Source organism: Rhinoraja longicauda, chromosome 9, assembly GCF_053455715.1.
Source record: "Rhinoraja longicauda isolate Sanriku21f chromosome 9, sRhiLon1.1, whole genome shotgun sequence".
Classification (NCBI taxonomy): Eukaryota; Metazoa; Chordata; class Chondrichthyes; order Rajiformes; family Arhynchobatidae; genus Rhinoraja; species Rhinoraja longicauda.
Window position 1 is genome coordinate 70497157 of NC_135961.1, and position 27695 is coordinate 70524851.

At 45.2% G+C, this 27695-nt stretch overlaps 1 protein-coding gene across 4 annotated transcripts; it reads left to right on the forward strand.

Annotated features, from left to right (window-relative positions):
* On the forward strand, positions 1-27695 carry abcb10 (ATP-binding cassette, sub-family B (MDR/TAP), member 10). Of its 4 annotated transcripts, none has more exons than XM_078405715.1 (13): positions 1-201; positions 7616-7819; positions 8036-8238; positions 9176-9310; positions 12814-12960; positions 15404-15539; positions 15843-15938; positions 18393-18602; positions 18698-18777; positions 18972-19152; positions 19235-19278; positions 20050-20084; positions 26111-27692. In XM_078405715.1, exons 2-13 carry the CDS (start codon positions 7645-7647, stop codon positions 26364-26366), a joined length of 1698 nt encoding a protein of 565 aa, XP_078261841.1. In that variant the 5' UTR covers positions 1-201; positions 7616-7644; the 3' UTR covers positions 26367-27692. The 4 variants fall into 4 exon arrangements, with proteins under 4 accessions (XP_078261841.1, XP_078261839.1, XP_078261840.1 ...); XM_078405713.1 differs by lacking the exon at positions 1-201 and adding an exon at positions 3554-4017 and having other exon boundaries at positions 26111-27693; XM_078405714.1 differs by lacking the exons at positions 1-201; positions 19235-19278 and adding an exon at positions 3554-4017 and having other exon boundaries at positions 26111-26245.

Here is a 27695-nt window from a genome sequence, read left to right on the forward strand (position 1 = left end):
CCTGCCGCCTCGCTTTTGCCTTCTCTCTCTGCGCCGCCTTCGCCTCCTCCCCGCGGGGATGGTGATCCACGGAGAGTCGGGGCTCCTCGCTATGTCCGCCGGGATCTTGTATGAGCGGACAAACTCGGCGGTAACCCCCCATTCGCGACCGGCTCCAATCCTAAGAAGATCCTGCCGGCCGTAGACGTTGTTCGCCCGACAGTAAGTACACAGGGCACAAAACAACACGCACACATACACATACACATACACAAAAAACACGAGCACTGACCGGGAGGACATCGAGCCGCTGCAACTGTGTGCGCCGCCTCCTACTGGATTAGCAAAATTTCATGTTGCCTGTATAGGACTTCCCCAGCTTTTGATGGGTTTCCATTCCTGAGAACAGTTAGATACGAAATGCTGACGTAACTCAGTGGGTCAGGCAGCATCTCTGGAGAAAAGGAATAGGTGACGTTTCAGGTTGAGTCCCTTCAGACTGGGAATTGTTGGCAAATTAGAAATATGACCGCGATTAAATTCCCCAAGGGCAGGCAGGTGGGACTAGTGTAGCTGGGACATGTTGGCGCGGAGTGGGCAAGTTGGGCCAAAGAGCCTGTATCCATACTATCACTCTATGACTCTGAGAAGTAAATCATTTGGTAGGAACCAACCTACTGCTCATTGCCTTTGCTGATTTGAGGGTTTGGAAGTCAAAAATTACGCTTACTGTTTGCAGGGGAATCAAATTTCTGATTTTTGTGTTTTCAAAGAAATTGTAATTGAGCCAGGTTCTTGGGGATGATAACAGCTAATGAAACTACTGCATCGCAACTTGGTTGACTTAAGTTCAAACATGACTGGTGCTATCTGTATGGAGTTTGCATGTTCTCCAAGTAACTACATCGGTTTTCTCTGGGTACTCCAGTTTCCTCCCTCATCCCAAAGTTGATTGGTTAATTGGGCACTAAATTACGTTGAATATGTGGGGGAGTTGGCGGGAATATGGGGAGAATAAAATGGGATTAATGTAAATTGCTATTGATTGTTGATACAGATGTGGGCCAGAAATGTTGGTTTCATGCTGTATGACTGGAGGTTGTGTGGTAATTGCCCTGTATTTCAATTGAATTTAATTGACAATTCAATTAAATTGTCAGTGAGAAGCACAACAACATTTACAGCTGGATAATTTGGAGGGTACCTGTATTCTCAGGCAGTCACTGGGGGATTCCACTCCAGTTCTGCAGATTCTGGGGTAACTGCAAAGGCCAATATAAAACTGTATTTTGTCAACCATGCTGCTTAATTAGTGGGTCGGTGGTGTTGGGTATTGCTGTTTTCACTGAGCTTCAGAATATTCCTAAGAGAGAGTTCTGCCATTGCCATCCCATATTTCACATTTCGAGCAGAATAGTCCAGTGAATTCCAAGTGTGTGTGGGATTGTTGAAATTTTCAGAGGAGATTTTGATAACATCTTGAATCATTGCTATAATGGTAAATGTGAAGCTATTTAAAGTGTTTAGTTTATTATTGTGTGTACCAAGGTACCGTGAAAAGCTTTTTGTGGCGTGCTATCCAGTCAAAGAAAGACTTTAGCTGATCTTGGGAATTACTTAAAATAGACACAAAAAGCTGGAGTAACTCAGCGGGGGACAGGCAGCATCTCGAGAGAATGAATGGGTGACGTTTCACATCGAGACCCTTCTATTACTTGTTCGGTAAGGAAACAAACACGATACAATACAATATCCTTTATTGTCATTGTACAAGTACAACGAGATTATGACAAGTTGCACAATTAGAGTATTAATGCAGAGGATGTTAGCCCGGGAGATTGTTTATTCTGGTTCACCTATTCTGCCAGTGGATTTTAAGTTTTTGTCGGTGTCGGTGACAACTGTTTTGAATTGTGTGCTGTAAGATAACATAACATAACATAACATAACAACACTTTATTGTCACTCGGCACAACACCGAGCGAAATTTCAGCAGTCACACAGAATACAGCAAAAAGAAAAGAACACAGGACACCCGACCCCAACACAAACATCCATCACAGTGACTCCAAACACCCCCTCACTGTGATGGAGGCAACAAAACTTCCCCTCTCTTCCCCCCGCACCCACGGACAGGCAGCTCGACCCCTACCGAGGCAAACGACACGCACAGCCCCCGCAAGGGGGTGGAAGGCCCCCCGGCCGAGCCGCCTCAGGTACACAAGAGAATGGGAATCACTGCTCCCTGTTTGACTTTGAGTGTTGTGCTTGATTTGAGGTCAGATGTTCAAACAGCCTTGTTCAGACAGCCAAAGGCTTTGCTGTCACATAAAGTGAAGATAAGAGTTATCAGGTGATCCAAGGACTAATTAACTGTAAATACATGGTGTCTGAATATAAATTTCACATCAATGAGAACAAAACAGCAGAAGGTCTAAGCCAAATGTTAAAAAAAACTGACATGGAAAACACTGAGTCAGAAGAGTGCAGGAGATTCAGCAACTTGTCCATGACCACAACCTATATGAATTGTTTGAAACCACTGGATGATTTGTGTTGGAAGGTCTCATCCTCTAAGGGCTACCAATGAGTGATGGCACTTGGAAGGAGGTTAGGGTTAGGCTCCAGCTGTTTGTGTCTATCTTTAAACCAACATCTGCAGTTCCTTCCTATAATTTTCAGAACTACTTGTTGCTACTGTGACTACATTCTATAGCAACCAATTTGACCACTCTTGCACCCATCAGCTGGAAGGATGTCAGCTTGAAAACAAATTGAGTTAAAAGCAGGTGGTTTTCCTGCTGAAATGTCAGAGAAATTCATACATATTAAAATCCTGTGATTTATTTATATATTTGATAGCATCGATATGGAAGTGACATTCTCAATCTCGTTGTACTTGTACAATTACAATACAAGATGTTGTATTGTATACATACAAAGAGGACGTGCCGGATGTCTCCAAGAAAAGTGCCAAATCAGGGAGTGGTAACTACATCAAGATCTCTGTCTGCCACAAGGAAAATAATTCCAGGATCCTCACGTGAAATGCTTTTTCTTGAATCTTGGAATTCCACCTAATGGCATTCTGGGCATGATTTTCACAGCATTAAAAATATGAAAAATTGTCTCAACAGTAGCCAACACCATGGCATCTTTCCCGTCACATGCATGGTAGCCCGATGGCCCTCAGGCAGGAATCTTGTGTTTTTTCCACTTTTGGCGTTTTATCAAGTTTCATATTGAAATAAAATTAAAATAAAACTTTTCATCAGAGGAAAAGGAGAACAACTGTCTAGAATGAAACAAAATGCTGGAGGAACTCAGAGGGTCAGGCAACAAATGTGGAGGGAATGGTGTATAGAGGTGGTAGGGATAGGTTTTGGTGGGCAGGTGGGTCTTGGTTGGCACGGGCAAGTTGGGCCGAATGGCCTGTTTCATGCTGTATGATGAGCAGCATAGCGTTCCTTAAGTTTAAACCTACAAGTGATGAGTTAATGCTGCAGGTAGTGCTGGAGGCTGCTGAGCCGAGGGCTTGTTTGAACTCTGCTGACCCTACGGGGGCGGCGCAACCTCCACCCAACGCAATAAAAGCAGTGGCCGCGAACTTCTCGCACGGAGTAAGAGGCTGGGTTGGAGCAATGTTGGAGGCGTGGACCCGGCATTGGCATCTCCCCGGGCTCTCTTCCCTCTGACACGGGCACGGCCTTGTGCGAATGGCGGGTCGCATCTTGCAGCTGCGGCTCCCGCTCTGCAGCCCCGGGCTCCTGGCGCGCACCCTCACCCTCACCCTCGGGCCCGGCGGCCGTGACCATGGCAACCGCGGCCTAGCCCAGCCTCCCCCACGCCGCTGCCTCTGCCTCAGCGCCGGCTCCCCGCCGCCTGTAGCCGGGGACCGGCCTCCGCTCGCACACGGCGCCGATCCCGGGCCCGTACAGCAGCAGCGCGGGGAGACTGAGCGCAACCAGGCCGGCGCTGGGGCCGCGGATGTCAGGAGGCTGCTGGCTCTGGCCTACCCCCAGCGGTGGCCGCTCGCAGGTAAGCCCAGGGCCGGGGGCTGGGACCGGTGTCCCCGGCTGGCGGAACAGTGCGCTGGGGTGTCGTAGACACCGCTCGGCGGCTGAAGGTTGTTCGACGACAGTCCTGAATCGCGGGGTGATCGGGGCGGGTCAGGCGCTGATCAGGACTCGGCGCATCTTCAATTTCCCCCAAATGTCTGCCATTCGCACCCGGCCTGGACATCCTCATTCCTTTCATATATCTCCACCCTGTCAACATGCCACTCCTCTTCCAAAAATTCTCTGCACGTCTTCCGATACTCCCCTGCCTTCCCTTGTCCCCAATTCCACTTCCCCATCCCTGCGGTAACAAACATCCCTTTACATTATCTTTCGCAATAGTTTGCAGCTAACTCCTTTTCCTTATCTGTTGGAGATTATTTTCATCCGAGAATCCTTAGCAGTGGCTTTCCTTCCCAGTCTGATACCATGGCCTCTAGATTTCTCCCGCTGTTTTTGAACACCAACTGTTTTCCAAAGATCTAATTAGGAGGAGGTTCATGACTTCTTCTCAATCCTCAACTGAATTATTTATAAACTTCCATTCCCAGGTACACTTTGGATTGCTCTGTCTCTCTTTAACTTCCTCCAATTTCAAGAGCTCTATCTTCACCTGCCCTCTCTGGTTAAAATCGCCAATTCCCTCATCAGTGAGAGTCTTGCCAACAGTTTCTAAGTATTGTAGTTTCTTCCATAAACCCTTGTGCTTCGTTTATCAATTTAGCCTGATCCTATTTAGCTTTATTTGGAATTCTTCGTATCTTCTTTGGCTCATGATCTGTTTGGTTCTGATTGTGCCTCTATACGAAGTAGATAGTTGAGTGCCAATAGACTTGTTCTTTATCTACCTCAAAAACTTGAAGGAAATATTTTTTAAAACTTGGATGCCAGTGAAAACTGTTGGCTTAACTTGCAGTGAGCTTTTTAAGGCTGAGGATATGTGATTTTTATCAAGTTGGTAAGGAATGAGTCAAACGTGGATATGTTTTAAACATGAATGTGTTAATCATGAATTTGAAGTCGCATTAAAAAAGTCAGAATTAATAAGGGCGATTTTTCTTGTTTTCATAAAAGGTTAATTATTTCTTTGAAACGGATCTCAACTATTTCACTGGTTCCACAACCAATGACGGTTTTATCAAATATTTGGAACATTTTTGATTTGACACATCAAAAACTATGCTTTTTTTCTAATGTATGAAATGTAAGCTGTCACACTACTTTCAGCAAATACTGCTTTATACCAGTATTGAAATAAAATATAATTAAAATAAAATACCAGTATTTTGTAAACCAGCATCTACAGTTCCTTGTATCTCATGTGTCGGAGCTGCACCTGGTAAGAAATGTCATGTGGCAGTGTGATAAGGGAGCTTCAACTCTCATCCTATCTCTCCCAAATATGTTAATTATCTCCCATTGCAGCTTGTGAGATTATCAGGTAGAATGTGTAAAGTGAGTGACAGGAGCAGCATTTTCTGAGCCCAGTGGATCTTCCCAGTTTTCAAACAATAACCAGTTCCTAATATTGTAGATGGAAATACGAGCTCAAAGTGGCAGTTCTTCTTGTAATTGAGTTACATTTAATATAATATTACATTTCCATTTAGGCTTCCAATTTTGTTATTATTTTACATGGTCTTGAATTCGTGATTGAGGGATGAATTTGCAGTATCTAGAAAGACCATTCATAACCAGTTGGCAATAATCTGTAGAAACAAGGAACTGCTGGAGCTAGTATATATAGTTTTTAAAAGACAAAGAGCTGGAGTAACTTAGCAGGCAGCATCTGTGGAAAACATGTTCCCTTATCTTTGCAGTACAGCCAAACTTTTTGTGCCTTTAATCTTTGCTTTACTGAGAACCTCTGACTTTGAGAACTGTGACTTTCAGAAAGCCTTCGACAAGGTTCCACATAGGAGATTAGTGGGCAAAATTAGAGCACATGGTATTGGAGGTAGGGTACTGACATGGATAGAAAATTGGTTGACAGACAGAAAGCAAAGAGTGGGGATAAATGGGTCCCTTTCAGAATGGCAGGCAGTAACTAGTGGGGTACCGCAAGGCTCGGTGCTGGGACCGCAACTATTTACAATATATATTAATGACTTGGATGAAGGGATTAAAAGTACCATTAGCAAATTTGCAGATGATACAAAGCTGGGTGGTAGTGTGAACTGTGAGGAAGATGCTATGAGGTTGCAGGGTGACTTGGACAGGTTGTGTGAGTGGGCGGATGCAAGGCAGATGCAGTTTAATGTGGATAAGTATGAGGTTATCCACTTTGGTGGTAAGAATAGGAAGGCAGAGTATTATCTGAATGGTGTCAAGTTGGGAAAAGGGGACGTACAACGAGATCTGGGTGTCCTAGTGCATCAGTCACTGAAAGGAAGCATGCAGGTACAGCAGGCAGTGAAGAAAGCCAATGGAATGTTGGCCTTCATAACAAGAGGAGTTGAGTATAGGAGCAAAGAGGTCCTTCTGCAGTTGTACAGGGCCCTAGTGAGACCGCACCTGGAGTGCTGTGTGCGGTTTTGGTTTCCAAATTTGAGGAAGGATATTCTTGCTATTGAGGGTGTGCAGCGTAGGTTTACTAGGTTAATTCCCGGAATGGCGGGACTGTCATATGTTGAAAGACTGGAGCGACTAGGCTTGTATACACTGGAATTTAGAAGGATGAGAGGGGATCTTATCGAGACGTATAAGATTATTAAGGGGTTGGACACGTTAGAGGCAGGAAACATGTTCCCAATGTTGGGGGAGTCCAGAACAAGGGGCCACAGTTTAAGAATAAGGGGTAGGCCATTTAGAACTGAGATGAGGAAAAACGTTTTCAGTCAGAGAGTTGTGAATCTGTGGAATTCTCTGCCTCAGAAGGCAGTGGAGGCCAATTCTCTGAATGCATTCAAGCGAGAGCTAGATAGAGCTCTTAAGGTTAGCGGAGTCAGGAGGTATGGGGAGAAGGCAGAAACGGGGTACTGATTGAGAATGATCAGCCATGATCACATTGAATGGCAGTGCTGGCTCGAAGGGCCGAATGGCCTCCTCCTGCACCTATTGTCTATTGTCTAACCTTTGCGCCCAGGAATCAGAAGAACAAGAGCAGTCAATTCAGCTGTACAAGATTGTCTTTAATGACTTATCTGTACCTGTTTTAGTTTTATAACTTCCTTAATACATTCACCTTAAAAAGAATAAATTAATCTTTCTTCCCCAACAGTCCTCTCTGCTTGGCACCTACATTCTTGACAGCTTTTTGAAACAGAGAGAGTTCAAAGCATGTATTAACTTTTGTATAAAGAAGTGTTTTTTGTCTGCTCGCTCTCCAGAAAAGGTTGTTTCTTTTCCTATCATATTTTTATCCTATCCGTTTTTTGTTTTTGAAAACAAATCCCTGGAAGCATTCATTCTGCTTAATGTGTGGAAAAACATGTAAGAATTCAGAGGGTTTTGTCCTGGCCCTGTTTTGAAGCTTGTTCTATGTAAATGCTGTCAGTCTTTTCTCTTATCTTAGCAGTACAGTTAAACTGTATTGTGTTACTCCCATATCTGCAGCTTTGCTTATGTTTTTTCTCCAGCTGCCGTGGGCTTTCTAGGCATATCCAGCATGGTGACCATGTCTGCACCGTTCTTTCTCGGAAGGGTTATCGATACAATTTACACAAATCCTGCCGGAGGGGACGTGACTGGGAACTTGACGTCATTGTGTGCCGTATTAAGTGGCATCTTCCTTTGTGGAGCTGCTGCCAATGGTGCCCGTGTCTACCTCATGCTGATCTCAGGTGAACAAAGATGTAACTACATAATCAGTGCAAGATATGTAAGCAGATGTAGAGAACTGTAGTGAGTTGGAAAAATATTTGACATGCAGGGAAGGCTGAGGTGCAATTTGCTGAAACGTGCCTGACAAAGATAGAAAGGCATTCGTACTAACGGCTCTCACGTCCTCTACTATTTGACACAGGTCATTTGATTGCCCTTGTGTGTATTTATTACAGGACAGCAGATTGTCAGGCGCTTGAGGGGAAGACTATTTTCTTCGATTCTTTGTCAGGAGGTTGGGTTTTTCGATAAGACCAGCACAGGAGAGCTGATAAACCGACTTTCATCTGATGCCGTTGTTCTTGGAAACTCAGTCACAGAGAACCTGTCTGATGGACTAAGAGCTGTGGGCCAGGCATCAGCTGGCATTGGCATGATGGTGCGTGAAGGTGGGGATAAACCCAAAGAACACATTCTGTTTATTTTTAAAATATATTTATATTGCTTAATTTTATCAGTTCTTGGAATATATTCAATAATTTTAATTGTTCAATTTTTAATCTGAAGAGATTTGCATTCTATGTTAATTATGATGTGAAACATGGTTTTGTAGTGTCTGATCAACAACAGCTGTCTGAGACATGAAATGTTCAAGGATTGTACATAATAGCAGGCAGTGTTGCTGGTACATCTAACTGCTTTGCAGCTCAGTTGGGCCCTCTGTGCCATCTCCCCCTGCCCTTATCATCTGAAGCCAAGAACTCTGACTAGCAACAGACCCATTGATTCCAACGAATGCGACTGCTAGTTGGCTATTCAGCTGCGTAAAGCATAACAGAAAGCCTTACGCCACCCGTTAAGAAAAACACTGCAAATGCGGGAAATCTAAAGTAAAACTTGGACATTCTGCAGCATAGCACTTCTGAAAGACTGGTGAAGCATCCTGTAAAGTAAATTGTTTCGCTAGCCTTTACTGCTGTTGGAATGTTTTCATCTTACTTTGTTTTATTTCTGAAAAGCCTTTTGATATTATCTGACTGAATTAAAACATATTGAATGTGGTAGTAACGAATGAATCTACAGATAGTCTCCCATTTACTAATTTAGGAGGTTGTTTAAATCATCTGTACAGTGTGACCTGTGTTGAAGACAGCTTAAATGTTCAAAGACCCAATGAGGAATACAGGAAACCGTTCAACTTCTGGGAATGAACAGGACCCTGATCTGACCCTTCACTGAACGTGACATCTCATCTGTTGTTATTTATTGTTTTAGACTTGTCTGCTAAAATAATATAACTTAAAATCTTGGTGTGCTTTTGAGTGAACATTGGTGCTGTTGCAAATTTTAATTATCCACTTGTTTCTTATGAATAGTTTTGGGTGTCACCTCAGTTGGCCATGTTCGTCCTGGGTATTGTTCCCCCGGTCGCCACATTAGCAGTGTTTTATGGACGATACCTTCGCAAGCTTTCTGGAGTGACTCAGGATTCACTAGCTGATGCGACACAGGTAAAGTGTCATGTATTCTTTAGTCTCTAATTGTTGGGTGAAACACGATAAAGACCCTGGCCTCTCCCTTTGTTCATCTTCCTGGAAACTTAGCAACTTGTTCATCATGGGAGGCAACATGTCTCGTAAAGGTGGTGAGACCTTTTGTCTTTGGAACCTGAAAGCTGGGATGGTTCCACATCAAGCTGAGAAGAGTTAAGGGAGTAAATGCTGGAGTAACTCAGCGGGTCAGGTAGCATCTCTGGAGAGAAGGAATGTGTAACGTTTCGGGTCAAGACCCTTCTTCAGACTAATGTCAGGGGAGGGGACGGGACAAAGATGGAATGTACAGTAGTTGGAGACAGTAAGACTGGTGGGAGAACTGGGAAGAGGGAGGAGATGGAAAGAGAAAGCAAGGGCTATCTGAAGTTAGAGAAGTTAATGTTCATATTGTTGGGGTGTAAACTACCCAAGCAAAATATGAGGCTCTGTTCCTCCAATTTGCTCCTCTGTTCCTCACTCTGACAATGGAGGAGGCCCAGGACGGAAAGGTCAGATTGGGAATGGAAGGGGGAGTTGAAATGCTGAGCCACTGGGAGATCTGGTAGGTTAAGACGGACTGAGTGGAGGTGTTCAGCGAAACGATCGCCGAGTCTGCGCTTGGTTAAGAGGGACTTTTAAAGAGCTTTAGTGTTTTGAAGGATTAATAGAGAATGTGGTGGGCAGTGGAAAGCAATGAATTTCCAAAGAACTTGAAGCAATGAGAATTTCATTTCTTTCTTGATATGATTTGGAATGTAGTGCCTGAAAGAAGTGAAATAGGATTGTGGGAAAGATGAGAAATAGATTCACTCACATAGATTCCCTTTGTCATCAGGATGATATCTGGAAGTCTATATGATAGTCAAGCTTAGCATTAACAACCCAGGAGTTTGCATCTAACTCTAGTCCTTCTGACCATCCTGAATTGGCAGCACATATGGCCTTGCCTGTCACCCACATTTGGAGGACAGTTTGCTGTTAATTTACACAAGTAGGTCCAGGACATTTGGTCATGAGGAATAGGAGTAGAATTAGGCAATTCGGCCCATGACATCTTCTCCGCCATTCAATCATGACTGACCTATCTCTCCCTTCTAATCCCATTCCCCCGCCTTCTCCCGATAACCTCTGACACCTGTGAATCTGTGGAATTCTCTGCCACAGAAGGCAATGGAGGCCAACTCACTGGATGTTTTCAAGAGAAAGTTAGATTTGGCTCTTAGGGCTAACGGAATCAAGGGATATGGGGAAAAGGCAGGAACGGGATACTGATTTTGGATGATCAGCCATGATCATATTGAATGGCGGTGCTGGATCGAAAGGCCAAATGGCCTACTCCTGCACCTATTTTCTATGTTTAATCAAGAATCTAGCTATCTGAAGTTAGAGAAGTAAATGTTCATACTGCTGGGGTGCAAACTACCCAAGCAAAATATGAGGTGTTACTCATAAATGTGTTATCCTGCCTTTCCCACCTGAAGGACAGGAACACTTGCTCAACATTGGACATCTGGTATGCCCAAATGGGAAGATGGCCAGAGAGCTTTTAATTGTCCTGTAACCCATTAACCTTTAGTGTCTGATTCTGAAGCCAAACCTTAAGGAATTAACAAGTTCTGCAGGTCTAGAAAAAAACTTAGCTGTTGGATCTAGAGAACATTATTGCTTCACGACTGATAAAAGCTCAGTGGTTGAAAACAGGGTTGGACGAGGCCCACCCTACTTACTTGAGTAAGTAACTGGCTAATCTATAACCTGCCAGTTCCCAACTCTCTCTCTTGCCAAGATTAGACCCACCAAGGCTTGGATTTCACCTTGGTACTCTGTGAAAAAGAACATTTAAAGCAGTTTATAAAATTATGGTCTTTAAGTTGCTTTACAGTGTGTGTCCCAAATGTTTCAAGTTGCCTGATTATGATAGCTTTCTATATTCACTTTATGTTCACAATTGAGAAACCAATCAAATTGCAGTTATTTGTGAACTGAAGCAATTGTCAGCAACCATTTGTTAGTAATTTGCAGATAACATGAAAAGTGAAGTCGTGGATAGTGAAGAAAGTTCTCAAAGGATACAGTGGGACATAGATCAGTTAGAAAGTTGTGCGGAGTGGTGGGAGATTACATTTAATTCATTTCTAATCAGTAATTCAAGGGGAACAACAAAGAATTTGATCAGTGGATCTACCTGTTGTGTCAGTTGTGTAAATTAATACCAAATTGTCCTCCAAATGTGGGTGCCAAGGCAAGGCCATATTTGCTTGGACCAACCCATGATGGTCAGAAGGACTGGAGTTGGATATAACCTTGCAAAGTGAAACTGGGCGGAAATATAGAGGAAATGGCAGTGAGCTTGGGAGCTTTGATGCACAGGGATATTGGAGTGCACGTCTATAGTTTGCTGAAAGTGGCAAAGCTGGTGTATCGGGTAGTGAAGAAAGCTTTTGGTATGCTTGCCTTCATGGACTGAATGTAAAGGTTGGTATGTCATGTTGCAGCTGTACCAAACATTAGTTAGCCTGCATTTGGAATATTGCATACAATCTGGTCACAATACTGCAAGAAAGATGTGATAGGAAGAAAGAGCATGCAGAAGAGATTCGCCAGAATGTTCCCTGGAGTGGTGCTGTAATTAGAAGGAGAGACTAGATAGACTGCATTTATTCTCACTGGAACGTAGGAGGCTGAGGGGTGACCTTATAAAGATTTATAACACTATGAGGGGTGTAGATAGGAAAGATATACAGTTTCCCCCCCCCCAAGGGCAGGAGGGTCTAGCAGTAGAGGGATTGCACAGAGGTTCAATAGGAATAAAATCAGTTCTTTCCTAAAGGTTTTTTCCCCAGGTTTTTCTGTGCTGAACTCAAAGCAGTCAAACCAGCACATTTCCATATCAAAATTGGAAGATGCTGTCTTTCAAAAAATATTCACAGAAGATTAAATCTTCCATAGTAACATTAGCAGGTGACAATCGCGCAATTCAGGTTAAGTGCAAATTCTATATAAGATGTGTATTTTTGATATTTTTTGTATTCTTGTATCTAACTAGCAATTCTTTTTTTTTTCCAAAGATACTAAAAGGAGAATGTCTATTTCTGATGAGGTTCCTAGTGTATTTGCTGCAGCCTGGTATTACAATGGCACCTTGCGAGCTTCAATTTTATTTCCATTTTCTTTCAATTAGTGTATGGTTCCAATAAAGTAGTGCATGATTTCTCACTGGTTGAATATCTCTGGACCCTCAGTCTTGGTTTTGTGCTCGCAACCATGTACTTGCCATTGAGGTTACTGAAGAGATGATCACAAGATTTTGGGCTTCCCCTCCACAGGCTGGCATAAGAGCTCTCCCATCACATCAGCTGAAGTGACTAACTGTGCATAGCACACCCTGGGTCTGTGTAGAATGCTTTATGCACAGTCAGCAGGAACTGGCTAATTATCAAATATTTCAAATGTTTACAGCTACCTTGACTTTTCATTCACAGTTTGCTGAAGAGCGCATTGGAAATATAAGGACTGTTCGTGTTTTTGCCAAAGAGAACTCTGAGCTGCAGCTGTACATGAACAAGATCAGCCACGTTCTGCAGCTTGCCAAGAAAGAAGCAGTGGCCCGGGCAGGGTTTTATTGGGCAGTAAGTACAATCTTATTAGGATGTTGGTTTATTTTCTTTCACCTCTTTTGTACAGTTAAAGACCATTCTCCCAACCTCCAATTATGCCACATGGCATTTCTTACCACCAACAGCAATAGAGTAAAATTTCTCTCAGTTTGATCTTGAAATTCAGTGAGCAAACTGGAAAAAGACGCAGCAAATGTGAGCAGACTCTACATCGCAGCAATGATAGCTCCATGCTTCATGGAAATAGAAACATAGAAAATAGGTGCAGGAGTAGGCCATTCGGCCCTTCGAGCCTGCACCGCCATTCAATATGATCATGGCTGATCATCCAACTCAGTATCCTGTACCTGCCTTCTCTCCATACCCCCTGATCCCTTTAGCCACAAGGGCCACATCTAACTCCCTCTTAAATATAGCCAATGAACTGGCCTCAACTACCTTCTGTGGCAGAGAATTCCACAGATTCACCACTCTCTGTGTGAAAAAAACCTTTATCATCTCGGTCCTAAAAGACTTCCCCCCCTTATCCTTAAACTGTGACCCCTTGTTCTGGACTTCCCCAACATCGGGAACAATCTTCCTGCATCTAGCCTGTCCAACCCCTTAAGAATTTTGTACGTTTCTATAAGATCCCCCCTCAATCTTCTAAATTCCAGCGAGTACAAGCCGAGTCTATCCAGTCTTTCTTCATATGAAAGTCCTGCCATCCCAGGAATCAATCTGGTGAACCTTCTCTGTACTCCCTCTATGGCAAGATGTCTTTCCTCAGATTAGGAGACCAAAACTGTACGCAATACTCCAGGTGTGGTCTCACCAATGCCCTGTACAACTGCAGCAGAACCTCCCTGCTCCTATACTCAAATCCCCTCGCTATGAATGCCAACATACCATTCGCTTTCTTCACTGCCTGCTGCACCTGCATGCCTACTTTCAATGACTGGTGTACCACGATACCCAGGTCTCGTTGCATCTCCCCTTTTCCTAATCGGCCACCATTCAGATAATAGTCTGCTTTCCTGTTCTTGCCACCAAAGTGGATAACCTCACATTTATCCACATTATACTGCATCTGCCATGCATTTGCCCACTCGCCTAACCTATCCATGTCACGTTGCAGCCTCCTAGCATCCTCCTCACAGCTAACACTGCCCCCAAATCATTAATATATATTGTAAATAGCTAGGAGAGAAGGAATGGGTGACGTTTCGGGTCGAGACTCTTCTTCAGACTGATGTCAGGGGAGGGGGTGGGACAAAGAAAAGATGTAGTTGGAAACAGGAAGACAGTGGGAGAACTGGGTAGGGGGAGGGGAAAGAGAGGGACAGGAGCTATCTAAATTAATGTTCATACCGCTAGGGTCTAAGCTGTCCAAGCGAACTATGAGATGCTGTTTCTCCAATTTGCGGTGGGCCTCACTATGGCACTGGAGGAGGCCCATGACAGAAAGGTCAGACTGGGAGTGGGAGGGGAAGTTGAAGTGCTGAGCCACCGGGAGATCAGGTTGGTTAAGGCAGATTGAGTGAAGGTGTTGAGCGAAACAATCGCCGAGCCTGCGTTTGGTCTCGCCGATGTAAAGAGGTTGACATCTGGAGCAGCAGATGCAATAGATGAGGTTGGAGGAGGTGCAGGTGAACCTCTGCCTCGCCTGGAAAGACTGTTTGGGTCCTTGGATGGAGGGGGGAGGTAAAGGGACAGGTATTGCACCTCCTGTGGTTGCAGGGGAAAGTACCTGGGGAGGGGGTGGTTTGGGTGGGAAGAGACGAGTGGACCAGAGAATTACGGAGGGAACAGTTTCGCAGAGACCTAACATTTGGTGTTCGGTGAAACCGTTGCCAAATCTATGCTTGGTCTCGCCGATGTACAGGAGCCCTCAACAGGAAAACCGGATGAAGTGGATGAGTTTAGAGGAGGTGCACATGAACCTTTGCCTCATCTGTAGGGAACGCTGAGGTCCCTGGATGGAGTCGAGGAAGGAGGCATAGGACGGGTGTTACATCTCCTGCAGTTGTGGGTGTACGAGAAAAGACACAACACTGGAGTAACTCAGTGGGTCAGGCAGCATTGCTGGAGAACGTGGATAGAAAATAGCCCTGCCCCTCCTTTCTTCCAGCTTTCTTCCCCCCTCGCCCCACAATGTCTAAAGAAGATTCCCAACCTGAAAAGTCATCTATCCATGTTCTCCAGGGATGCTGCCTGACCTGCTGAGTTACTCCAGTAACTTGTATTTCTTTTTGTAAACCAGCATCTGCAAAGAGAGCTAGATAGAGCTCTTAAGGATAGCGGAGTCAAGGTGTATGGGGAGAAGGCAGGAACGGGGTACTGGTTGAGAAAGATCAGCCATGATTACTTTGAATGGTGGTGCTGGCTCGAAGGGCCGAATGGCCTACTCCTGCACCTATTGTCTATTCTTCCTTGATTCTACTGATACTGATCTCAGGTCATTTGATCTTTTCAGACTGGGCTGACCGGAAACATGATTGTTCTGACGGTGCTGTACAAGGGAGGCCTGATGATGGGTGAAGCCCACATGACAGTGGGGGGACTCACTTCTTTCATGATGTATGCCTTCTGGGTGGGAATAAGCATTGGAGGTAAATACACTTTTTTAAACTGAACTTTGCTAAAGTTTTAAGTGTTTTCAAATTGCCTTTTGTTTCCCGAGCATGGGTAAGATTATTGTTTATTGATGGGGTCACTGGTACCAGGAGGAGGGAAGAGTGGGAAATGAAACACTGGAAAAAGGAAAGTATCTATCAGCAGTGGTAATTGTCATTCGGCCGGCTTGCTTTGCTCAGTATGATCAATTAAATTGTCAGTGGAAAGGTAATCTATGTATTTGTTTTGAATGTGTGTTTGACTTGGCACTGTTAGTTTCAGTCTGATCCTTTTTCCAGGCCTTGGCTCCTTCTACTCAGTATTAATGAAGGGACTTGGAGCAGGGAGCCGACTGTGGGAGCTACTTGAAAGGAAACCAGCAATGCCACTTAACGGTGAGTAGTGTTGATTTTTTTTCCACAGGCTCTACTCTGGCACTGGCTGCCCATTTCTCTGTCAGGGTTCAAACCCATCTTTCCCATTGATAGCAGATACTGGTGATAAAATATGAAAACTGGTGTACAAAAATTGGCAGCAACATGGCAAATGACACGTCAAGAGTCGAGGGGGACAAGTGGTTACTTGGCATATGGCAATGAAACTCTGACATGCAGCAGCATAACCAGCCTGTAAACAGGTGTAGGAGGGAACTGCAGATGCTGGTTTATACCGCAGATCAACACAAATTGCTGGAGTAACTCGACGGGACAGGCAGCATCTCAATTCAATTCAATTCAGAGAAGGAATGGCTTATAGAAACATAGAAAATAGGTGCAGGAGTAGGTCATTCGGCCCTTCGAGCCTGCACCGCCATTCAATATGATCATGGCTGATCATCCAACTCAGTATCCCATACCTGCCTTCTCTCCATACCCCCTGATCCCTTTAGCCACAAGGGCCACATCTAACTCCCTCTTAAATATAGCCAATGAACTGGCCTCAACTACCTTCTGTGGCAGAGAATTCCACAGATTCACCACTCTCTTTGTGTGAAAAAAAACGTTCTCATCTCAGTCCTAAAAGACTTCCCCCTTATCCATAAACTGTGACCCCTTGTTCTGGACAACCCCAACATCAGGAAAAATCTTCCTGCATCTAGCCTGTCCAATCCCTTAAGAATTTTGTAAGTTTCTATAAGATCCCCCCTCAATCTTCTAAATTCCAGCGAGTACAAGCCGAGTCTATCCAGTCTTTCTTCATATGAAAGTCCTGCCATCCCAGGAATCAATCTGGTGAACCTTCTCTGTACTCCCTCTATGGCAAGAATGTCTTTCCTCAGATTAGGAGACCAAAACTGCACACAATACTCCAGGTGTGGTCTCACCAATGCCCTGTAGAACTGCAGCAGAACCTCCCTGCTCCTATACTCAAATCCCCTCGCTATGAATGCCAACATACCATTTGCTTTCTTCACTGCCTGCTGCACCTGCATGCCTACTTTCAATGACTGGTGTACCACGATACCCAGGTCTCGTTGCATCTCCCCTTCTCCTAATCGGCCACCATTCAGGTAATAGTCTGCTTTCCTGTTCTTGCCACCAAAGTGGATAACCTCACATTTATCCACATTATACTGCATCTGCCATGCCTTTGCCCACTCACCTAACCTATCCAAGTCACGTTGCTGCCTCCTAGCATCCTCCTCACAGCTAACACTGCCCCCCAGCTTCGTGTCATCCGCAAACTTGGAGATGTTGCATTCAATTCCCTCGTCCAAATCATTAATATATATTGTAAATAGCTGGGGTCCCAGCACTGAGCCTTGCGGTACCCCACTAGTCACTGCCTGCCATTCTGAAAAGGACCCGTTTATTCCTACTCTTTGCTTCCTGTCTGCCAGCCAGTTCTCTATCCACATCAATACTGAACCCACAATACCGTGTGCTTTAAGTTTGCATACTAATCTCTTATGTGGGACCTTGTCGAAAGCCTACTGGAAGTCCAGATATAACACATCCACTGGTTCTCCCTTATCCAAGAACTCAACCATATTATGGTCACTCTTGCCCAAGGGGCCATGCACATCAAGACTGCTAACTAACCCTTCCTCATTACTCAATACCCAGTCTAGAATATCTATTCCTTTTCTCCAGAGATGCTGCCTGTCCCGTTGAGTTACTCCAGCATTTTGTTCTACAGCCTGTAAACATGTTGCTTTGATGGCCCAAAATGTTGAAATGTGCCAAGTGTACAACTTGGAGAATTTAATGAGTAGAGAGGGTCCCAGGAAACGGAAGAGGTGCACCAGTGTTGCCAACGTGCTGATATGTGGAGCAGGGTCGAGACTGGCACGCTGACCAAAGTGAGACTCTGCTCAACAATAGAAGCCGGCTGGAATTGGTAGCAAGTTTCAAAATATTGTCAATTATTAAAGCTTCAATACCAACGTACGTCCACAACAACTCAATGTTTTCGCAAAGGAAAGCAAAATGAGACTTTCAGCCTCCAGCTTTTGGTTATTTGAGCTTCTTTTGCACATGTTGTAGGCGGGCTGTAGTTTGAATTCACTTAGATTGGGGGTTGGGAGGGGTGGAGCTGGTGGATGGTTGTGAGGGAGCAGAACTTTGTTCCTTAGTTTAAGAAAATAACTGCAGATGCTGGTACAAATCGAAGGTATTTATTCACAGAATGCTGGAGTAACTCAGCAGGTCAGGCAGCATCTCAGGAGAGAAGGAATGGGTGACTTTTCGGGTCGAGACCCTTCTTCAGACTCCTTAGTTCACTCCTTTTGGGATGTTAACCTTGTGCAAAGGGTTTAAGTGTTTATTTATAACAATAGAAATACAGGATTTTAGAATCTGTCCTGTTTGTACTTAGTTATTAAAAAATCTGTTTGTTTTTGATTTTAGAGGGCATTGTTTTGCTACCAGAGGAGTTTAAAGGAGCCATTGAGTTCCGTGGTGTCCAGTTTGCCTATCCTACCCGCCAGGAATTTTCAGTATTCAGCGGGCTAGACCTGTCTATCCCAGCAGGCTCGGTGATGGCTGTAGTGGGGAGCAGTGGCTCAGGAAAATCAACACTGGTGTCCCTGTTGCTCAGGCTCTACGATCCAGCTTTGGGTGAGTTTGGAAAATAATGCACTGTGGGTAAAGATGTGAGCAATGGGAGTCCGTGGCATTAAACAGTCAAAGTAATTAAACTGTTTCCATTTCAGGCACCATCACTGTTGATGGCCACAATATACGGAGTCTCAATCCACACTGGCTACGTGAGAACATCGGAGTGGTAAATCAGGTAAACCAGGGTTTGTTGAGCTGGGGTATGAATAAACCTGGAACATGGCAGAGTGGAGAAACAGTGAGTCAGGTAGAGAAGGGGGTGGGGTGGGATTGGATGTGTTGGGCAATGGAGCAGATTAGGTTGGTGTGGGGTACATTGAGCAGGTTCATAATGAAGTTTTTGATGTTAAGTATGTTTTTGGTTCTCAGGAGCCCATTCTGTTCTCCTGCTCGATTGCAGAGAATATTGCTTATGGTGCCACCAAGGACGGAGATCTAATGATGCGTGACATTGAAAAGGTTGCCAAGGTTGCCAATGCCTTCGAGTTCATCCGCACCTTCCCCAAAGGCTTTCAAACAATGGTCGGGGAGAAAGGAGTCCTACTCTCAGGTGAGCTAACTAGGTCGTGCTATCTTTATTGCTTGCTGTGACGTTATGTTGAAAGAATATTTAAAACTGTGTATTCTCCTAGGTGGCCAGAAGCAAAGGGTTGCAATTGCTCGAGCTCTGCTGAAGGTAAGGCTCATCCTCCTTTAAACAACAATGGGTCCAAATCAGAGTCATATAGTGTACAACATGGAAACAGGCCTTTGGCCCACCTTGTCCAAGTTGGCATTCTGGGGAGTCCCATTCCCCCATTTGGCACAAAGCAAACATGCCAAATACGGGCAAATCGATCCTATCCATATATTGTCTAAATATCTTTTAAAGGTTTTATTCTATATGTTTTTATAGCTTCCTCTGACAACTCATTCCAGATATGGAGGACCCTCATGTTGCCCAAGGTCACTTTTAAACCTCTCCTCTCTGATCTTAAGCCTATCCCCTCTAGGTATGGAATCCTGTACCCTGGGAAAAAGGTTGTGCATTCACTTTATCCATTCCCCTCATGATCTTGTACACCTCAATAAGGTCACTCCTCGGACTCCTACACTCCAAAGAACAAAGTCCGAGCCCATCCAATCTTTCCCTATTCCTGAAGCCCGCAAGCCCAGAGAACGTCCTGGTGAATGTCCTGTGCACCACCTCAAGCTTAATGCCATCCTTCGTGTAGTTGGGTGTCGGGAACTGCACATGTAGAGTTCCACCCTGTTCAGATCTTTCAAAATTCTTAACTTATCTTAACTTTGGAATAACTTGAATCTCATCAATTCACTATCTTTTAACATACTCTTCCCTAATATCAACACTGTTGGTGAATATCTATTTGCTTGCAAGCATCTCAACTTCTTGTGTAGCCAGTGCTGAGAGAGTTAACTGATTGCAATTGTTTTTCTGTTTTACCAGAACCCCAGAATTCTATTGTTGGATGAAGCCACAAGGTGAGAGCAGGCTTTACTGTGAAATCTTTTGCTGGCAAGATCTTGTTTAAAAAAAATCTTTCAAATTATTAGCAATCTTATATACCTGCGCAACAGTTAACAAACCAAACGAGAAAGGAAATTTATTAAAATAATACTTTGCGTGTATAAAGAAAGGGTTGATGACATTGGTTCATCAACACTTTAGAAGTGAATAAGGAGCGGTTTGAGAATATGTTTTGAATAGCTTAGAGGTTTAAAATAGATTCAAACATTGATATACTGATTTGGAGGTTTCAAAAAGTTAGTATCTAAGATAAAGACGAGAAATTTGAAGTGATTGTGCAAAAATATGGAGTTGTTGGACGTCCGAGCGGATCACAATGTGAATAGTGGAGTTTCTGATCACTGGCAAGTTGTTTAATGCTCAAAATTGAAGGCCCAGGAACCATAGTGAGGTAAAAAACGATGGCATCTATCTATATACTAAAACTCTTGTTTGTTTGTTCCTGAACCACAGCCAAAACGGTACATGATAGCGCAACAATTTTAGGCCCACCTTATTCACCATCATCCTTTTGGTGCTAATGGAAGACGTTTAATTGAAATCGGTGTTATATTTTTAAAGTTATTCACATTTTAAAGTTTAAATCTATCTCCTAGGGAAGGGGGGAGGAGGGTGGATAAGGGGGGTTGAGAGGGATGGAATGGGGGGGGGGGAAGGGGGGCAGAGGGGAGGGGAGAGAGGGGAGGAGAGGGCTCTGCACCAATGCAGTAGAGGTTTGGGCCCAATGGGTCCACTTGGTCTCGTGTTACCTAAAATTGAAGAATTCAGTATTCATACTGTTTGGGTTGTAAGCAACCCAGCCGGAATATCAGGTGCTGTTTCTTCAGTTGGCGTGTGGCCTCGCACTGGGAATGGAGGAGGGAAAAGGTTGCCCAGTCTAAGCTTGGTCTCTCTGATGTAAAGGCCATGTCAGGGGCACTGAGTGCAGTAGATGAAGTTAGAGGAGGTCCATGTAAACCTGTCTCACCTGGAAAGGCTGCTGGTGTCTCTGGATGGATACGAGGGAGGAGGTGTAGGGACAGGTGTGACATCTCCTGTGGTTGCAAGGAAAAGTACCTGGAGAGGAGGTGATTTTTGGATGTCAAGGGATAAGTGAACCAAGGAATTGGGGAGTTGAAACGTCTTCCACAACTCCATTTTTTTATGCATCTGTTCCCACCCACCCACTCTTCCCTTCCCTTGTCCCTAGGTATCGCTTTAAGGTCAGAGGGGGAAAGGTTTCAGGAGTTGGACAGAGCAAGTTTTTTTTTACACAGAGGGTAGTCAGTGCCTGGAACGTACTGCCATCTTTAAAGCCTTTATTTGCCTCATTTTGGGAATGTAAAGCTAAAAAGGCATGAAAAGCAATCGCAATTGATGTCAAATTGGATGTGATCAACTGCCTTCAGAGAGGAGGGCGTTTCGGGGTTGGCTGTGTGTTTGGTTTAAGTGAGAGCACTGTTCGTAGCATTGGAGACAATGCTGAGAATTATTGTGTGAGGTGAACAGTTATGACTTTTCACCTAACCTGTACCATTTACATACATTCTTTGGGTAAATGTTTAATTTACAGGTTTTTGAGGTCCGCACTGCTTTTTAAAGATTGTAACCCCCCCCCCCCCCCCCCGGTGTAAAAGGAGTGGTGGCTGAATTCTGATTTAAAAAAAATATATAGCCTAAATTTGGGACAAGCAGAAACCTGAACACATTCACTACTTCCAATGTTCTGGTTATTTAAAGGCAAAAATTATGGTATCTATTAAACTGTGCCTGGCCACGTAATATTCTGAATGATGATTTTCATTTCCCTCGCTTGGGCATATTTTGGTTTAATTTCTGATCTGTTCAATTAGTCTGGTCTGTGGAAGAAACCAAGCGTTATGAATGAATGAATGAATAAGTTTATTGGCCAAGTATGCATATACAATGAATGTGCCTTGGTGCTCCGCTCACAAATGACAACACAAACATACAGTTAACAATTAAGAATGAAGCATAACTACATCAAAACAATAAGGATACAACATTACGTTCTAAACATGTGGGTGAAAATAAACCAGAGCAAAAAAGGGATTACAGACTTTGGTTATTGAGTAGAATTATCACTCGTGGAAAAAAAGCTGTTTTTGCGTCTGGTTGTGGCTGCTTTGACAGTCCGGAGTCGCCTTCCAGAGGGAAGTGCTTCAAAGAGTTTGTGGCCAGGGCGAGAGGGGTCAGAGATGATCTTGCCCGCTCGCTTCCTGGCCCTTGCAGTGTACAGTTCGTCAATGGGAGGAAGGTTGCAGCCAACAACCTTCTCAGCTGTGCGAACGATCCATTGCAGCCTCCGGATGTCGTGCTTGGTGACTGAGCCAAACCAGACCATGATGGAGAAGGTGAGGACGGACTCAATGATAGCAGTATAGAATTGGACCATCATTGCCTGTGGCAGATTGTGTTTCTTCAATTGCCGCATCTTCGGTTTGGCCTGTTTGACTGTGGAATTGATGGTGGCCCCCCATTTAAGGTCCCTGGAGATGATGGTTCCAAGGAACTTAAATGACTCCACAGATGTGACTATGGTGTTGTTGATGGTGAGTGGGGGATCTCTTTAGTTCCACTGTCTTGAGAGCATTGAGCTCCACGTTGTTGCGATGGCACTAGGATGCCAGCTGTGTCACTTCCCATCTGTAGGCAGATTCCTCCCCATCCTGGATCAGTCCAATCAGGGTAGTGCCATCCGCAAACTTGAGGAGCTTGACAGAGGAGTCTATGGAGGTGCAGTCGTTGGTGTAGAGAGAGTAAAGGTGAGGGGAAGAGTACACAGCCTTGCGGTGCTCCTATGCTGAGGGTCTGCGGGTCCGAGATGTGCTTTCCCAGCCTCGCATGCTGCTTCCTGTCCGTCAGGAAGTTGATGATCCACTGACAGAGGGGTTCAGGCACAGTCAACTGGGAGAGTTTGGAGTGTAGTAGCTCTGGCACAATGGTGTTGAATGCAGAGCTAAAGTCCACAAACAGAATCCTGGCATAGGTCCCCTTGCGGTCTAGGTGCTGGAGGATGAAGTGCAGGCCTAGATTGACTGCATCGTCCACCGATCTATTGGCCGGTTTTAGGTTTATTATTGTCATGTGTACTGAGGTACAATGAAAAACGTTGTTTTCCGTACTATCCAATCAGATCAGATATACCATCTATTATCTATTATTATTATTATATTACTAAAACTCTGATGTCCGTGTGTATGTCCGTATGTGTGTATGTGCACAGCTTAACTTTTGACGACTACTCCGCCAAAACGGTACACCATTGCGCTACAATTTTTGCACCACCATATTCACCATTATCCTGGCCATATAATGCAATTACTTTCATTCAAATTGAAGCTACATTTTTAAAGCTAGAGAGATATTAAAGTTTAAAATTTTCATTTCTAACCCTTTTCTTGAAGGGCTTCAGCGTGTGACGTCACAATGGCACCCGTGCACCTATAAGAGATCAGCTCGCGCTCCCCGCCGGTGTTCAGCGTGTGACGTCACAATGCAATGCGACCCGCACGTCTTCAACAGACCAGCTCGCTCTCGCCACCGCCCGGACCTTTCACTAATGCGCTCCCCTCCCCCCCCCCCCCCCCCGCAGACCTTTCACTGATGCGCTCCCCGCCCCCCCCCGGACCTTTCACTGATGCGCTCCCCTCCCCCCCCCGGACCTTTCACTGATGCGCTCCCCGCCCCCCCGGACCTTTCACTGATGCGCTCCCCCCCGCCCCCGCCCCCGCCGGACCTTTCACTGATTCGCCCCCCCCCGGACCTTTCACTAATGCGCTCCCCCGCCCCGAGCACAGCCGCCCATCCCCGCATGCCTCGCGCCTGCCATTCCTCAGATCGGGCCGCGCTGACCGAAGGGAGGTGGAGTCGCCTCTCCCGCGCCGTGAAGGGGGGGGGGACCCGCCCGACTGATGGCAATGCTGAGGGGGGATGGTGGGTGAAGGGGGGGGATGGACTGGGTGAGGGTGGAGGGGGCAGGAGGAGGAGGAGGGGGGGAGCGCACACCATTCCCACCTCAACCCCCCGTTAAAACTCCCAAACCTTTGTAAGAGCCCCACTCACCCACTCCATCCACACCCCTTCAACCCCACTTATCCTCCCCTCAACCCCCCTTATCCTCCCCTCACCCACTCCATCCCCCTCAGCCCCCTTATCCCCCCTCCCCCACTCTCCATTCAGGCAATTCATCCCCCTTTAAAACTCCCCCAAACCTCCACTGCATTGGTCTAACACCCTCCCCGTACTCAGCCACTCCATACCCACCTCAACCCCCCCTCACTCAGGCACTCCATTCCCACCTCAGCCCCCCCTCACTCACGCACTCCATTCCCACCTCAACCCCCCCCCTTAAAACTCCCCCAAACCTCTCCTGCATGACCTGAAATTGTGTTTAGAATTTTTTTCAGTGCCCCGCTCACGCACTCCTTTCCCCCCTCAATCCCCCTTAACTCCCCCAAACCTGTGCTGCATTAATTTAAATTGACTTCAGGCTTTTTAAAGAGCCGCACTCACCCACACCCCCTCAACCCCACTTGTCATCCCCCACACAACCCACCTCAACCCCCTTATCCTCCCCTCAGCCCCCTTATCCCCTCTTCCACCCCCCATTCGCCCAATTCATCCTCCCTGAACCCCCTTTAAAACTCCCCCAAACCTCGACAGCATTGGTCTAACACCCTACCCTTACTCAGCCACCACATCCCCTCACTCACGCACTCCATTCCCACCTCAAACCCCCCCCCCCCCCCCAACTACCTTAAAACTCCCCCAAACCGTTCCTGCATTAACTGAAATTGTGTTTAGGATTTTTCTTCAGAGCCCCACTCACGCACTCCATTCCCCCCTTAAAACTCCCCCAAACCTGTGCTGCATTAACTTAAATTGGTTTCAGGTTTTTTTTTTACGAGCCCCACTCACCCACTCCATTCACACCCCATCAACTCCTTATCATCCCCCCCCACAACCCACCCCCTTATCCTCTTCTCACCCACTCCATCCCCATTATCCCCCCCTCTCTTCCACCCTCCATTCACCCAATTCATCCCCCCTGAACCCCCTTTGAAACTCTCCCAAACCTCTACTGCATTGGTCTAACATTCAGCCACTCCATCCCCCCGCGTTCCCGGGTGAGGGCAGGGGAGGGGCAAGTGGGGGTGGCTAGGGGGGATGGAGTGGGTTAGTAGGGGGGATTGAGTGGGGGATTGAGGGTGCCAAAATACAAGAGAGGCTTTGGGTCTAGGCCTCACTCAATCATACCCTCTCCCCTTCCCTGCCCCCCCCTCTACGAGGAATGGGCCCAACGGGTCCACTTGGTCTAGTATATAGTAACAATCAGTTCCAGCGCGAGTCCGATAGAGTGTAGAATGTAGTTCTCAGCATTGCAGCGCATCAGCGCCACAAAGGCCAATGTCCGCAATGGGGTAGAGGTGAATCAGGCAGTACCCTAGTTTATGGAAGGACCGATCAGAAGACTGTTAACAGAGGGGAAGAAACTGTACCTGAATCTGGTGAGTTAAGACATCTGAAGAAACCTTCGCTTTTTTTCTGCATATCTCCAGTAAAAGCAGAAAATGGTGGAATTACTGATAAGGCAGCATTGTTTCATGATTTCAGCATTGTTTCAAGAAAGAGATCCTTAAAATTTCAGATCCATAACTATTTGCAGAAACAGGAAGATACAGTAATAAGCCAATTCTGATAGCCAGCCTAAAAGCCCCAGATGCTGCTTAGTGTTGCTAGGGTTAATTACCTACTATAAATTATCCTTAATGTGAAGGTGAGTGGTGTAATCCGAGGAGGGTCGAAGGGAATGTAGGGAGAATGAAATGGAATCCATGTAGGATTACTGTAATTGGTTCAAGTAGAATGAGAGTTCCTGTTCCATGCTGTATGACCATGAAATGCCTCTCTGGATGCTGCCTGACCTCTTGAGAATATTTTCTGGATTTGGTTCACCTTGTAATTTTTTCCACCCCAGTGCACTGGATTCAGAGAATGAATATTTGGTAAAAGAAGCTTTGGATCGATTGATGGAAGGAAGAACAGTACTGATCATTGCCCATCGCTTGTCAACCATTCAGAATGCTGATGCTGTTGCTGTCCTGGACCAGGGCAAAATTGTGGAGTGTGGCCCACACCAGCAACTGCTCACAAACTCCAAGGGATTGTTTCGAAAACTTGTGGAAAAGCAGACTATTTTTCAGAACAGTCAAAGATTTGTTTTGAATGCCTAATCATGTCTAAATGTTGATAACATTGCCCCAGCCTACTTTCCAAAAAATAAAATCACAATTCAGGGGGCACAGATATGCTTTAGTTTTGATTGACTACTGCATAAGTGGTAAGCAGATTCTGCACATTGGGAATATATAATCCCTTCTGTGGACTAGGGTAGACAGAGAAACAAATCAGTTGTTTCACTTGGAACCAGGAGAGGTTCATCCCAGTCACACTCGTCTCATAGCACTGGATTGGCCTTGGTGTCATTGTGCATGGGCCATGTCTTAACACTGAGTACTTGAAAAGAAGGAAGCAAACTTTTCAATAGCTGAAGTTGCCCTTCTTCAGCGTTTAACTATTTTCTAACTTTTTGGACCCTTAAAGTTGACTCTTTTTTTTCATTGTTAAGTACCTTTCACCAGGGATGGGATATTAAATTCTGTGCAACAATAAATGGTGACACTTGGCACTGAGAAAATATGTATAGATCTGTGTATTTTGTGAAATTTACAGGTATGGTCTAATGTTTATAGTTTGTAAGACCTAATTGTTTTTTTCAATCATGGTGGTTTATAATTGAATATGGATTTTAAATTCAGATGTTTGTTCCTCAGAGTTCCGGCATTTTTACTGTAAATTAAAAATGACCAATTTACAATTTATAAATGGAGTATTTTTATTTTACTTTTACCTACTTACTTTTCACAGATGTTTTCTCTTCCTTGCACCACCAGCCCTTCTCTTTCCATGTGAAAAAACATTGACCAGGTTAACCTCAACACTTGTATCTGAGACCTGGGTGTAAGCCTGCATATCTCAATCCCCGAGTTACCCCAGCACTGTGTGTGAATCTGTTCCTGCAGCTCCGTCCCGCGTTACTCCCAGCACTGTGTGAAGCAATCCCTGTAGCTCCCCATCTACTTCCTCCGCAGATGCTGCCTGACCTGCTAAATTACTCCAGCACTGTGTTAAGGTGTCCCTGTAGCTCCCTGCCTGTGTTCTCCAGAGATGATGCCTGAGTTTCTGTGTTCTCTCGAGATAGGACCGATGCCTCAGGAAAGCCACCAGCATTCATAAAGACTCCTCACACCCTTGCAATAGTCCTTGCAACCATCCGGAAGACGTTACAAGGCCTTCTACGCCCGCACCTCCAGACTTAGGAACAGCTTCATCCCCAGAGCTATAGCTGCTCTGAACCGGTCCGGCTGAGTGCCCTCCCATGAACTGTCTCTTTCGAATGGTCACGTCGCACAGCGACAATTGCACTTTATACTGTTTCTAATTTTGTTTCTCTGGACTGTTTAAAGATTAGCTAATTAATTTATTGCATCGAATGAAAGTTG